This window comes from Homarus americanus, unplaced genomic scaffold (genome assembly GCF_018991925.1).
Source record: "Homarus americanus isolate GMGI-L3 unplaced genomic scaffold, GMGI_Hamer_2.0 scaffold20930, whole genome shotgun sequence".
In the NCBI taxonomy this organism is placed as follows: Eukaryota; Metazoa; Arthropoda; class Malacostraca; order Decapoda; family Nephropidae; genus Homarus; species Homarus americanus.
This window is the reverse complement of record NW_024748502.1, coordinates 4,132,383-4,146,863: the sequence shown is the minus strand read 5'-3', so window position 1 is coordinate 4,146,863 and position 14,481 is coordinate 4,132,383. Positions and strand designations below refer to the sequence as shown.

Genomic DNA, 14,481 nt, shown 5'->3' with positions numbered 1-14,481 from the left:
CTTCATTATATATGAACACAAAGAAAAATTACCATAGGTTGTAGTAACGAAATTATGAATGGAAATAAACACTTCCAAGCCACCCAGTGAATCCACACAACGTTTACAGTGCTTGTGTGTGTGTGTGCCAGACCATGATGCTTCCACCACACACCATCTATATCTTTTATTTTCCCATCATATAAAAAATCGTGTTTAATTTTACTACATATTTCAAAAACCTTAAATTACACGTGGATCAGTCACTCCTCATTTGACACACTTATAGTGTAATACTTTGACCATCCCACCTGGGCACATGGAGGCCCACGGTCACTTTCACGGGGCAACATACGCATGAACACACAAGCTATGATATGAACCCTTCCAGGCTTCACTATCATTATCATGTTATGTTCGCCGTGCTCTGTATCTTGGTAACTAGTTATAGTATCAATACATGGAGGAAAATCTATATTACTGTAATATACTGTAATATTGCATTTTATTGCAAACCGTAAAAAATATCGTTTAACCATTGGACGTGAGGGAAAGCACCACACACTGAAGTTACGAAATGAAGAACGAAAGGACATGGGAATGACCGACCTGACGTCGTGTGTAGAGAGGCCTGCTGTGTCAGTGTGGACACGGTTGCTCAAAGGGTAAGTAGTATAGTTCATCCTTGCATTTGTTGAGAAAAGTTAAATATATGTTGTAATAAATATATATATATATATATATATATATATATATATATATATATATATATATATATATATATATATATATATATATATATATATATATATATATATATATATATATATATATATATATACTTTTCCTCACCCTAGCAAACTAGTTAGCATAGTATAACCAAACAGCCTCGCAAGGACCTAGTATATTTTGCTAATGTCTCATTGTCCATGGGTTTTCTTACAGTTTGGCTGTGAGTTTTCTATTTTGTCTACCTGCCAGTTCAACAGGACTGCTAACCATCCTGCCAGCAACTCATATGCCATCCCAGACCCACAGTCTATATGTATGGTGCAAGACCGCAGTCCAATACATACAAGTCGGGCAGTCAAGCGTTGGTTTGAGGCGCACCCGCAGATTATTCTCTTGGACTGGCCCCCTAAAGGAGCCGATTGTAATCCAATCGAAAATCTATGGGCGCATATGGTTGTTGAATGGGATGTTGAGGAGAAAAAGAGGGAGGCAGTGAGGAGACACGCACATAATGTGTGGGAGGGACTAAGGAGGAGGCCGAACATCTGCAGCAATCTGGTAGATTCCATGCCCACCAGATTGCATGAAATTATAGCAGCAGATGGAGGTTGGACACGGTATTAACCTATGGGCACGAGGTGTCTCAGTAGTAGTAGTCTTGCCTCGGGATCCTGTGATCAATAATTTAATCTCCGCTCACAACGGTGCCTTGTAGGGGGCGGCGGGGGAGTTAGCTCTCTGGGGTAACCTCGTTGGGGCCACATCGATTTCGTTTCCTAACACTCAGGAATTTGTCCAGGTATTATATTTACTCTGTGGTTTTACGTCACTTCACATAAATATGCTTACAAAATCTATGCATTAATATGCATAACTCTTGGGAATCTGTCCAGACATTAAATATATGTTATATAGTACAATAATCACATAGATATATTTACAATGTTTATGCATAATAAATGTGAAAAATATTTTTGGGGTTTCAATTAACCAATAGTCATGCCTACAAAACAATCTTGATGCACTAAGTGCATGTATGTGTTAAATAACGAGTAACTGATCCATATTATTTTGGTAAATAAAGAAAAGAAAAGAAAGCACTTAGCCATATGGATATAGTTGCACGGAAGAAGGGAAATAAGGATGAACCATTGTTTTGATGGAAACAATGTGCTCTGGGACGATGCTCACAATGACGAATGGGAGTAACCTCTTTATGAAACATCTTACCTACTAATGATGAAGCTTAACCCTTTAGTGACCGTAGCCTTATAAAGTTTAGGTATAGAGCCACAACTTTCGGAAGTATTTCGTATAAATCCACTGAATGAAAATAAAACTCTCTTTTTTCCCTTTCTGGTTTATTTTTGTATTTTGAGTATGTTCCCAAAATGGGAACGTTGGACACTTCCGGAGTACATTCATGATATTATCATATATATATATATATATATATATATATATATATATATATATATATATATATATATATATATATATATATATATATATATATATAATCAGTATTATCAAAATAAGCAATTACACTCAAATTCTGAAAAGTAGTTTGACAATCATTTCTTATGGAAGTTGATACTGCACGCCTTGTGAAGTCTTTTCTCGCACTTGATGCACTTCAGACGTGTGTTTTTCTTGCATACATAGCATCTACCTTGTGAAAACTCCTGAAGAAAGTGGTTTACATTATCATATCTTATTGCTTTTGGTACAGAGGATGTTGGACCACCTTCTCGTAATCTTGGTGTTTCGATTCTTGCAAGTGTGCGAGCTATTTCACGCCTGAAATCCTTATGGCTGATCTGAGAGCCAGGATTTACATGCTGGTAGAATCTGAAACTAGCTACAATGGAGAGGTTCAGTAGATGAGACCAAATATTCCACCACCATTTCTTGGAGCGTAGTCTTGGCCTGTAGGTTGACAGCATCTGGTCACAAACATCTACACCACCCATTCCTTTGTTATACATTTTTATCATATGTGGCTGGTTTATTGCCTTCCTTCCTTCATTTTTTACCCATCTGTTTACTTTTTGCATAGGACTGACTCCATAGTAGTTGCTAGCTCTGTAACAATGCTGTTATCATTCCATCTAGAACATAGGACGGAATCATCCGATCTGTAGTCGTATGAACCTCTTTCTTTTTTTTCAAGTTCTTTCTTTGATAGAAGAGGGCACTTTCCTGTGCGGTTATCTCTGATTGTTCCACAGGCTCTAAACCCATTGCTTGTAAGGTCAATCATCAATGCGTGACTAGTGAAAAAGTTGTCGAAAAATACAACATGTTCATCTTTATTCACCACTGGCTGTAGCATGTCCATGACAACTTGATAGCCTAAAAGCTCCTTCTTGCTTTTATCTTTTCCACAATAAATAGAAAAGTTATAAGGATAACCGTCAGCACTGCACATCATCCACATCTTGTAACCAAACCTAACAGGTTTGTTTCTGATGAACTGTTTGGCGCTGTGGTGTCCGCGGTACGGGATCATTGATTCGTCAATGCTGAGAAATTCATGAAAAATTCCATGTTTTTGACAATTATTTCTCAGCATGTGAAGGAGGGGCAGAATCTTGGCCACCTTTGAATTTTCCAAATTGTTATTATCAGCCACATGAAAGTACCTCTTGATGGATTTGAACCTTTCTCTGCACATAGTCTTGGCGAATATTGGTATTTCCAAGTCTTCGCTTGATGACCAGTAGTCATTTTCAGAGGGAACACTGTGATATCCACTGATCAAGAGAAGTCCCAAAAACTTCATCATGTCATTCTCATCAACACAGAAGTCTTTGTTGTTTTTGTCTCGATGAGCATACAAATTTGTTTGTTCTGTTAGGTGACTTATGATTTCATCTGTGAAGAAAAGTTTGAAAATTTCAAACATTTCCTTTCCTAAATACTTGTTTGAACTTGTTGTGTCAGCCACCGGACAACCCAACAAACCAGACATGCTCATTCACGTTGATGAGTAAATAAGGGTAGGCAGACTACGGATGTGTCTAACGTTCCCATTTTGGGAACATCATACAAAAACACTTATAGCGACATAATTATAATATAAATCACATTTATTGAAATGTATAAGATAAGAAGGAGTACTTAGACAGCACACCATGTAAATAAATAACTCAAGGAGAATTTTTTTTATTGAGAGAAAATGTTTATTTCGAGTAGTCATTTTTACATCAAATTCCTTCAGAACATACCACAAAAAGTAACATGGGTATTACAGAGTATTGGAATCTTTTTATGCAGAATAGTAATTTAGATGTATAACAATATATCTGCTATGAAATAAATTAGAATATTATGTTAACAATCACGGGAGAATATTTGAAAGTTATGTTCCCAAAATGGGAACGTTGGACACTAAAGGGTGTTACAGAACACACACACACACACACACAGTGTAACTTTATGTGACGCGTTGTCTGACTTGGGGTGGCTTTGAGCGAACCATACACTTGATATTACAATTTATGTATCCTTCCTGTCCATGATTTACAACAATAACTGTAGGGCAAAAGTTACAATAATATACTAATAACACTGTCATGTATTGATACTATGACTAGTTACCAAGATACAGAGCACGATGAACAACATGATAATGATAGTGAATCCTGGAAGGGTTCATATCATAACTTGTGTGTTCATGCGTATGTTGCCCCATGAGAGTTATCGTGGGCCTCCATGTGCCCAGGTGGGATGGTCAAAGTATTACACTATAGTGTGTCAAATAAGGAGTGACTGATCCACATGTAATTTAAGGTTTTTGAAATATGTAGTCAAATTAAACACGATTTTTCATATAGTTATACGAATGATGGGAAAATAAAAGATATAGATGGTGTATGGTGAAAGCATCGTGGTGTGGCACACACACACACAAGCGCTGTAAACGTTTTGTGGATTCACTGGGTTTATTTCCATTCATAATTTCGTAACTACAACCTATGGTAATTTTTCTTCGTGTTCATATATAATGAAGATAATGCAGAGTATAAAATGCCATATACTATATTTATACATAATCTCATCTATACAGCCGTACTATGACTGTGTGTGTTCGTGCGTGTGTTGCCTTGTGATAGTTAGAGTGGGCACCGTCCGGAATGGATGATGTACTAACCTCCAGCACCGACCCAGGAGGGCTAGAGATTATGGTTTCCGAGTGTACAATACATAATCAGCCCAATCTGTGCATACTGTATTTAGAGCAAGCATTAAGGTTGTTGAGCAGTGGCATATGTCAAGAGTGCAGCCATAAGTCCACCTCTGGCTGTGGGCAATCTAATTAAATTATGGAGACTTTGCCATAAGTATCAAAATTGATAATGTATAAATTGTGGGGTTTTTTTCTATCTCTCTCTCTGTTTACTATTTTTTTTTTGCACTTAATGGAGAATATGAAAAAAATCATGTTCCAACATTTAAGATTTTTTTTGTTCTTTTGTGAAAAATAGGTTCTTTCAACTTAATTTGTGATTGTCAGATACAATATACACTACTGTTATACTGTGTATTGTACACTCATACTCATTGGAGAATTTTAATTGCGTTTTCTTATCTGTGTTTACTGTTTTTTTGCACTTAATGGAAAGGTGAAATCATATTTTTTATGTTCAAACATTTATTGTGATTTTTTGTTCTTTTACTTCTTGCGCAACAAAAATACATTCAACATATTTTTTGCTAGAATTTCATATACAATATACTGTGATACTGTGTATTATATATTCGTACTTTTTGGGGAATTATAATCATTCATTTATTTCACATTCCTTTTGTACTTTAATTATAATTTCAATACAGGTGCAGTACAGTACAGTACTTCTAAAATCTTTCAAGAATGATAATTGCTATTACTGTATTTGCAATTTCAAACTAAGTATGATTACTATTAATTTATATACAACACTGTACACTGTACAGGTACTGTGATAAATTTGGTTTTACTGCTTGTTCTTATTTAGAGGAAATAAAATTGTTTATTGAATTCTCTGACAATTGCAAACTATTCCAGTATAGTAGTGTACTTTGAAGCCTTTAAAAATGTGTACATTTATTATTCCAATCAAAATACTAAACTGTTTGAATGATATAATTTCAAATACTGTACTGTACTGTACTGTGCTGTACTGTGATATATACTGTTTCAAGTTGTACTGTGTTATTGTTTGGAGGGAATAAAATGTGTTATTTAAAGCCAAAAAATTTATTGAAAAAATAACCTTGATAATAAAATCTATTATCTAAAACAATTTTTTTTATCAAATCAATAATGCTTCCATTTGCCCTTACACTTGCTCTACTTTCAAACAAACTACATTATACAAATCAAAACCATGTATCAGTTACACCCCTCCTACATCGATGTAGTTCAGCTGTGTTCCCTCTTTGGCTTCTAATAGGGATATGAGACCCATCAATGCAGCTAAATACACTAGACTTCCCTGCAATGGTGTGAAATTCATCTGCAACGTTTCGTATGTTACCTGATTCTGGAAAGTGGATGCAATCTTTTGCCGTAAGGGTCAAAATGGTTGCAAGGCTTGTGACAAACTTGCAAACTGGTGAGACAGGAATCTTCAAGCAGTCTGCCATACTGATTTGGAAGCTGCCACTGCTAAAGTATCTCGATGCAGTTATGAGTTGCAGGTGTGCGTAATACTGCATCCTGTAGGATAGTTTTTTTTTTACTTACTGTTTTGTCAAGCATTGCTTATCCTGATTATGGTAAACAAAAGGGCTCCTATGATGATATATATTACTGTGTTACATTTTAAGTTCTTCAGAGAATCACCCTCTATAAAGTGCAACATACAGGTGGTATCCCCGTTCGCCAGAATAATTGGTGCAGAACTCTTCCTGGGATGAGAGACTTCCAAATAACAAGACTCTCAAACCATGAAAAATCCCACATACCTAGAATGTTTCCAGTTACATGTACAGTAAAAGTTTCCGAGTTTAAACATTCTTTCATCCTCGGACATCCGGGAAAAAACTTGGAGAGTTTCAGAAGGTTTTCATAAAAAATTCCAGAAAATGTGCCTGATATTTAACCTCTTAATTTTCTCCAAGGCCTGGAATCAAATTGCTCAAGAGAATTTTTCGGAGTGAAAAAAAAAATAACAGTTTTTTTCAACCTTGAAAACTCGTTCACAGAGCCGGAATGTTGAAAAATTTCCCGGGAAAACTCTGAGCCAATTTCACTTCTGAGTACGTATCGGCAAATTCTGGGTAATGAAGATATTACTGCACTGTAATTATGGCCTAGTGGTAATATTGTATATGGGAGGTGGGTTTAGGTGTTTTCATGGGTGCTGAGTATTGTAAAGTGGTGATGTCCCTCCCCCTTTTTTGCATCACTGCATAACACTGAATAAATACCCAATACACTTGTAAATAAAGACCAAAATCCAAAATTTAGAGTTTCGGTCTACAAAGATATTTTTAGTCTAACCTAACCTAACCTAACCAAACTTTACTTAAGCTAACTTTACTTAACCTAACCTGACTTTACCTAACCTTACCTGACCTAACCTGACCTAATCCAACCGCACACTATAGTAACACCGGAATATACTGTATTGGCGAATTGGAAATGGCATTACATCTACCTTTCCCAAATAAAAGTGTGTTACTTACTATACTTGAAGCTATACGAGGATGAGTGTAGCAATGCAATGCTTGATAAAATTGGAGAAGGGCGATGGGGAGACGAAAAAACTTTGGAGTTGAAGGTAAAACATTTCGGGGGTACACAGAGGTCACTTAAAAATATATAAATTTCCGTCGGAACCGGTTATTAGGACAGTTAATATTTGTTTTATTATCTCATTTTAATTTACATAAATTGTATTTCAGAGACTTTTTCATTTCATATATAACTAGTTTGAACATTTGGGATAAATCCTTTGGGCGCTAACCCACACCCGAGGACTTATCCCGAACTTTCCAATATTATTGTCGGACTACTAAATGGTAACGCGACAAAATTTGGTTTAAAAAAAATGAATTACGGCTCGGAGGGCACTTTCGGGAATAAGTAACCAGAGTGTTTAAAAAATGGCCGAGAGCCAGCCAGAGGTGTCCCGAGTCCTTATCTATGATCATAGCAACGAAATGCTTGTTGTGCGTTCAGAACCTCTCGCGAGGCGCTGCCGGCCACCACCGACCACGTGGTATGTAAGTCAGAGGTCGCAACGTACGAGTGGGGCGATAACACTCCCTCCGTTGGCCATATGCCCAAAACTCAGAACATTAAACGGCGCCCTCGAGGAGACAGATCTTGGTAACAGGTCGGAGAAACTCGCGGACAGCATTGCACACACGAACATGACGGACGAGACCATCTTCACAAGCAATCGTTTCGACAACCAGACCAAGGGGCCACTTCCCGCGAGGAAGGGTTTCATCGGTAATGAGAACAAGATCGTTGACTTTGATGCATGGACACCCAGTTGTTGCGACACCAGACAGTGCATGCCTTGGAAATCTTATATAGCAGACCACGACAGTTAGGTTCCAGAAATTTTGACGCAACAGTGAAAGCGTGTGCTCCTTTTCAGAATGTCCTGCATCTTCTGCATGTGTTTCTCATACTATAAAATTAGCGGAGTCACCAGATGATCACGTGGGAGCAGTATTTGCCCTTCATGTGATGCCACCCATTCACGGTGCAGCCTTACTCCAACCCTCATCAGGCCATCTTTAGACATCTTCTAGATGATAAAGTTTACTCTGGGGTGGCAAACTTTTTTTTCTTCTTCTGCAATGAGCCTCATTTCTTGTTGGTACCGCTCTCTCTGTATCACTTTAAAATTGCTGTCTTAGCGTAACTCTGACACACTTAACTTGGCGATGTTTGCTGTTGGTGTTTTATCTTTGACGACGTTGAAAACCCACCTGATCCAAGCTATTCCTCTTTGAAGCTGGGGCCAAGAAGAGTACTTTTCTCACAGGCACTGCAAGGGTTATTTGGTCCTGTCTACTTTGGAGGTCAGTGAAGTAACGTCTCCTTTCACTTCAGGATCGCCCTCTAGCTCCATGTCAACCTGCGGTGCCTTTGGTCAATGCTCGGGATGTAGCCTTATAAACCTTGGACCCTGCATCCAACGACAATCCTCCAGCATGTAAAAAGCGGTTACTCCTCGTGTTGCATCATCTGCCGAGTTCTGCTCTGAGCTGACATGTTTCCATTGCCTCATGTCCGTGACTTCTCTTATGGGCGACACTCTGTTTGCAACAAAGGTGTGGAAGCGTTTCCTCGCCTTACAGATACACTTCACCACTAGCATACTATCCGTCCAAAACACAGAGCCCACCACTGGCAGCACAAAGTTCTAGCCGTGGTATGGTTTGATGCGTTAAATGTGCGAGTTGGGCTCTGCTACACACAAAGGAACAGTCAGTTCTTCCTTCCTGGTCTACGGTTCTCAGGTAGGTGATAACTGCTTTAGCTGATTGTAAAGCGTCGCAGAAGTGATGCAACTGAGCAGAGGCAGTGCGTCTTAGACCAACTTGTGTATAGCAGCGTAGAATCTGGAAGTCCTGCAGCAATTTCAGGTCCGACAACCATCACTGCCACTAGACTAGGTTGTAGTCAAGAAGAGGTATGTCCCAATTTCTTGTCTCCTGCACTCGTTCTGAAAGAAGATCTTTGCCTTGATGGCGAAAGGACAGATGAAACCCAGAGGGTCATAGACAGAGCTTACAATGCTTGGAAGCTCCACTTTTGTCAAAGGCCGGATTTGGAGTTTTACCTGGTCCTTTTTCAAATTCCACATCATTCCCAGGGCTCTCCCTGTTGACAAATTGTCATAGGTGAAGTCCACTTCCTTTATGCCAGTGTGCCGCTTTTCCATGGGGATAGTGCTGAGTTCTCCTTTGTGATTACTTATTCATTTTGTAAGCTTCAATCCCCCTCTTAGCAAGAGGTCTTGCAGCTGGTGTGCCATGGGGATTGCTTCTTCAGTATCAGTGACAGACACAGGCAACAGGCAAGCTGTCTACGTAAAGCTCTCTCTAGCTCTGGTGGTCGCTACGGAGAATTCTGAACCATAATCCCGGAAGGTTCTCTGCAATGCATAAGTAGCACAAGATGGACTCCACACCCCTCCAAAGATATGCACTGTCATTCGGTAGGCAGTTGGGGGTCTCGAAAGGTCTCTTCGGGCATCCCTGTGTTCAGGGTGCACCTTGACCTAATGAAACATGGCTTCAAGATCATCCATCAGCGCAATCGGCTTCCGATAAAATCTTATAAGGACTCCAAAGAATTTGTTGTGGAAGTCTGGTCCTTGAAGTACGTCATTATTTAGTGACACAATGGCAAATTTTGCAGCACAATCGAAAACAATGTGAGTCTTCTTTGTGTGTTTGCATTAAGTACTGGATGCTCGGCAGATGGCAAGTTCTTCCAGGATTTCCCGTTAGTTCCCCGTTTGACACCTCTGCAAAGCCCTTAGTGATCAAATGTTCAATTTCTGCAACATATCTTAGTTTCAACTCAGCATTTCTTATGAGGCTTTTCTCAGACTATTTAGGCACCTGACAACAAGTGATCTGTTGTCCGGTAGGTTAGGTGGTTCTCGGCGGAATGGAATGGGAAACTGGTAGTGTCCATTTATCAACTCACCTGTCGATGACCAGAGCTGGACGACTCTTCTGTTCTCCAGCGACACTGGCGCATCAATTGTAGTTTTGAAAGGTCATCTCCAATTCCCAAAAGTGTCTTACTTGTGCCTCTAAACGTTTCTCAGCAGGAGGCAGAGTCGGTGGTGAGTCCATGACAGCAAGAGTAGTAACATTTTCATGAGTCATTGGACTTATTACTGTACATCCGAGTTGAGTCCTCACTGCAAATTGTTCTCCATTTCGTCCTGTCCCGCACTCTAATGGAATCAAGGTTCTTGGACAGTCCTGCCTTATTAAGTAATACAACGTCTTGAATATCAGATACAGATGGTATGATTTCTCGAAGATGTTCCCAATCACATCCATAGTGGATGCTACTACGTCTCCCAGTGACGGGGGCAAGCGGTCAATTACCAATACACCTTGGAGTAATAGTGTACGTTTAGACCTTCCCTCTTGCGTGCCTTTGACTTCCAAGTTTATCTACATTGTGTGTCGTTGTTCTTCATAGGTAAGAGCGTCAATAAAAAGTGACACTGGTTTTCCATACGTCTTCAATCGCTGCAGTAGACTCTTCGCACAGAAGGACCGATTACTGCCGGAGTTCAGGAGCGCATTTGTTCTTGTCGCTCGCTTTGAGTTCGGCCCCTTTACTTCCACCTCCAACAGTGGAAGAGCCTCCTTGCTCTTCTTTAGTCATTGACTAGTTCCTGCCTTCTCTCTCTTGGTTGACTCTCCCGAGTCCCAGTATGGTTTCTCACGTCGGCCTCCATCTTCATGACTTCGTGACCTCTTGTCGAGTCATTCATGCCAATCATCTTGTTGTGTAGGTTCCTACCTTTCTCTTTTGATGCCGTGGTTCCTCTTGATTGGGTAGTCACATGTGTCCCTAGTCCGTTCATCACAGTCAAGAGACTCATATCTGTTTCTTGGCCCTGGCGTCTATATTCATACCTTTCCCTTTGCATGGATTTGGGAGAATGGTGTAACTCTGAACTCCTATCAATGTCACACGGTGAGTATAACGTCGGACATGCATTGGCCTGGTGTCCCTTTTGAGACACAGGAAACAGTACCACAATCATTGTAAAGTTTGGCTTCTCTCAGATACTGCCATAGTACGAAACTTGTGGCAACGATTCAAGTTATGATCTTCTGGGCAGAGCGAGCAAGCCTTGCGCTCTACGCCCGTGACAACCAGCCCTATAGCACGCCTGCTAGCATTAATGCCGGCATATCGTCTATCTCTCGCTTCCCATGTTTCGGTGTATGCCTCTCTTGCATTTCCAGTACCAGCGGCCTTCTGTATGAAAACCCAGAGATGTTCTACAGTAACCCTGGCTCCATTTCTTCTTGAGCTTCAAACTCCTCAATTTTGCTTCTGTATTTCTCGCGCAAGTGACTAGGTAACTTCTCAACCAGCAACTCTTTCCCCAACAGATTGCCAACTTACCACAGTGCCCCGCGGGGCTCTAAGTTACAGATAAATACATTCAGCCTGTCTGCTTGGCACTGAAGTCCCGCTCTGTCATTAGTACGCACTGACGGGGTCAACATCAGGTCCTGAATCTGTTCACGAATAAAGGCATCTTCTCCACCAAATCGTATCCGCAGTGTTTTAGAGCCCATTGATAGCCGTTTTTTTTTTTTACAGTACTATTGTATATGAGTATGGGTGGTCTTGAATTTCTTCAGAATAAGCCTGCAGGAGGATGCGCATCTTCTCAGGATCAGAGTTCTGGATCTTGTCTACAGCGTCATTGCAGTAGGTAGCCTGGGAAGATATTGGAAGCATAATGTATTGTCTAATAGTGGACCCTGCTGCCATATGGCATCACGAAAATTGTAACCAAGTCCCAGGTTGCTGATCTGACTTTCTGCCTCATTTACACACAATTGCAGGGTCTCATTTGTTTCTCTTACTATTGACAACACAACATACATACACTCCTCGCCATTGCATTATGCGCGAGGTGGACGACGGGAAGTGATCTTTGCTGAAGTGTCTCACCTCTCTACGCCAGTCAGCTGGGGCTGAGGCAGGCATTGTAAGTCTGGCAGTGAAGGGAGACTCGAGGACAGGTCAGCCAGCATTCAAAATGTTCACCAGTTGCCTGAGTAAATTTTGTGAGCGAAGATTTATGAGTTTTAACCCCGACTTTGCCCCGATTTAGTGCCACAACACCCGTTGTTTCTTTGTTGTTTTTTACCACAATGCGCAAGAGGAAAGATTTAACAAAAGAGAAGATAGCGTCAATTATTGGTCTGTATAAGGGCAAGAGACCTGTTAAGGAAATATCAAGAATTGTTGGTGTGAGTGAACGATCAGTTCAGATGTGGATTAAACGATTACGAGATGACGGCGGATTGGCAATACCAGTGCACAGCGAACGGCGAGGGAAGGCTCGAAAAACTTCCCAACGCACGTTAACAGTTCTTAAGAGGTAACTTGATGCTAATCCACGTCTGTCAGCACGGAAATTGAAAGAAAAAAACCCTGTATTTCTAGGTGATTTTCTATAAGGACTGTTCACCGCCGCATCCATGACGACCTGCAGTTTCACAGCCTCCTCGCACTCAAGAATCCGCTCCTCACCCTTGTCCAGAGGAGGCGTAGGGTTGCCTTTGCCAAGGCTAACGCTCAGTGGGATACGACCAAGTGGCAGCATGTCCTGTGGAGTGATGAAGCAACGTTTTCCGTTACTGGAAGTCGTACTTTTAATGTGTACAGGCGCCCCGGGAGTGATTCGCTTGACCGCAAGTTTACTTTTAGCACAGTTAAGCATCCTGAGACACTAATGGTGTGGGTTTGCTCCTCGTACTTTGGAATTGGTGATCTTGTTGTGCTACCTAGGAATGTGATGATGAACCAATTTAACTACTTGGAGCTGCTTTGTGATTATTTGCCCAAGTCTTTTGAAAAATGCCGCGCTGATGTGTTTATGCAGGATGGTACCCCATGTCACACAGCAAAATCTGTAATACAATGGCTTGTTGATTGTCAGGTAGACTTCATGAGTGATTAGCCAAGCAATTTGTTTGACCTTAACCCGATAGAAAATAAGGGGAGCATTATTATGCTTCGTCTACAAGGCAAAGACACAAATACCGTCCCCAAGCTGGAGGCAGCCATTCGTGAGGATTGGAATAATTTAGACCCTACAGATAATCCGCAACTTGGCAGAATCAGTTCCATCACGCCTGCAGGAGTGTATCAAGAGAAAAGGGAGTCCTATAGACTACCGGATGTTTGTTAACTTCTCAGATTATTATTTTTATTAATATTTCCTCTTGTTGTTTATGTCCGTTACAACCCCACGCATAATGCAATGGCGAGGGGTGTATATTGTTTCTCACTTTTTATTTTTTTTATTTTTGTATATATGGTTCTTTATTATTATTATTATTATTATTATTATTATTATTATTATTATTATTATTATTATTATTATTATTATTATTATTATTATTATTATTATTATTATTATTATTATTATTATTATTTTAATTTTAATTTTTTTATTATAAATTTTATTTACTATGAATTATTATTATTATTCATTATTATTATTATTATTACATTTTCGCCCCCAGGCCCCGATGTGGGTCAGTGACCTGTGCTCGGGTGGGCTAATCCCAATAAAAGAAAATAATAAATAAATAAAGCTCCAATACTCGCGACGGTTTTACCCTTTGAAGGTAGGAAGGCGTATGTCTAGGGGAGTGTAAGGCTAACATAACCCTGTCCAGCACCTCCAATGGTTCCTTTCTCTTTATATTTGCAGACTGTCATGGTATAACCTCATTTTTCCAATAGTAGCCTCATTCTTGGTTTTGGTCGTATCACCTTAGTTTCTTCCATGGCTCCTCTTTTTTCTCACCAGTTGATCCCCCCCACCTCCTGCTACAAATTTGTTCCGTTGGGTCCTCTTGACAGGGTCACTCTGGTAGTGTCCTTCCTTGTAGCTACAGGCGTGACTATACACTTCTTTGGAGATGAACTCTTCAATTTAGCTTTCCAGACCTTCCACCAGCGCACTTCTCATATGGTGGCTGGTTTCTTGGTTTTCAGCTAGTTCCTGGTTGGGGTGAGTCGTGCCTATC

The 14,481-nt window shown here is 40.1% G+C and overlaps 2 protein-coding genes across 2 annotated transcripts; both read right to left on the bottom strand.

The window, feature by feature from the left end:
* Positions 1 to 2,285: 2,285 nt before the first annotated feature.
* On the bottom strand, positions 2,286 to 2,699 carry LOC121880345 (piggyBac transposable element-derived protein 3-like). Its single transcript, XM_042387500.1, has one exon. It carries the CDS (start codon positions 2,697 to 2,699, stop codon positions 2,286 to 2,288), a length of 414 nt encoding a protein of 137 aa, XP_042243434.1.
* A 56-nt stretch (positions 2,700 to 2,755) lies between these two features.
* On the bottom strand, positions 2,756 to 3,685 carry LOC121880344 (piggyBac transposable element-derived protein 3-like). Its single transcript, XM_042387499.1, has one exon. The coding sequence runs from the start codon at positions 3,683 to 3,685 to the stop codon at positions 2,756 to 2,758; it is 930 nt and encodes a 309-aa protein (XP_042243433.1).
* Positions 3,686 to 14,481: the final 10,796 nt, after the last annotated feature.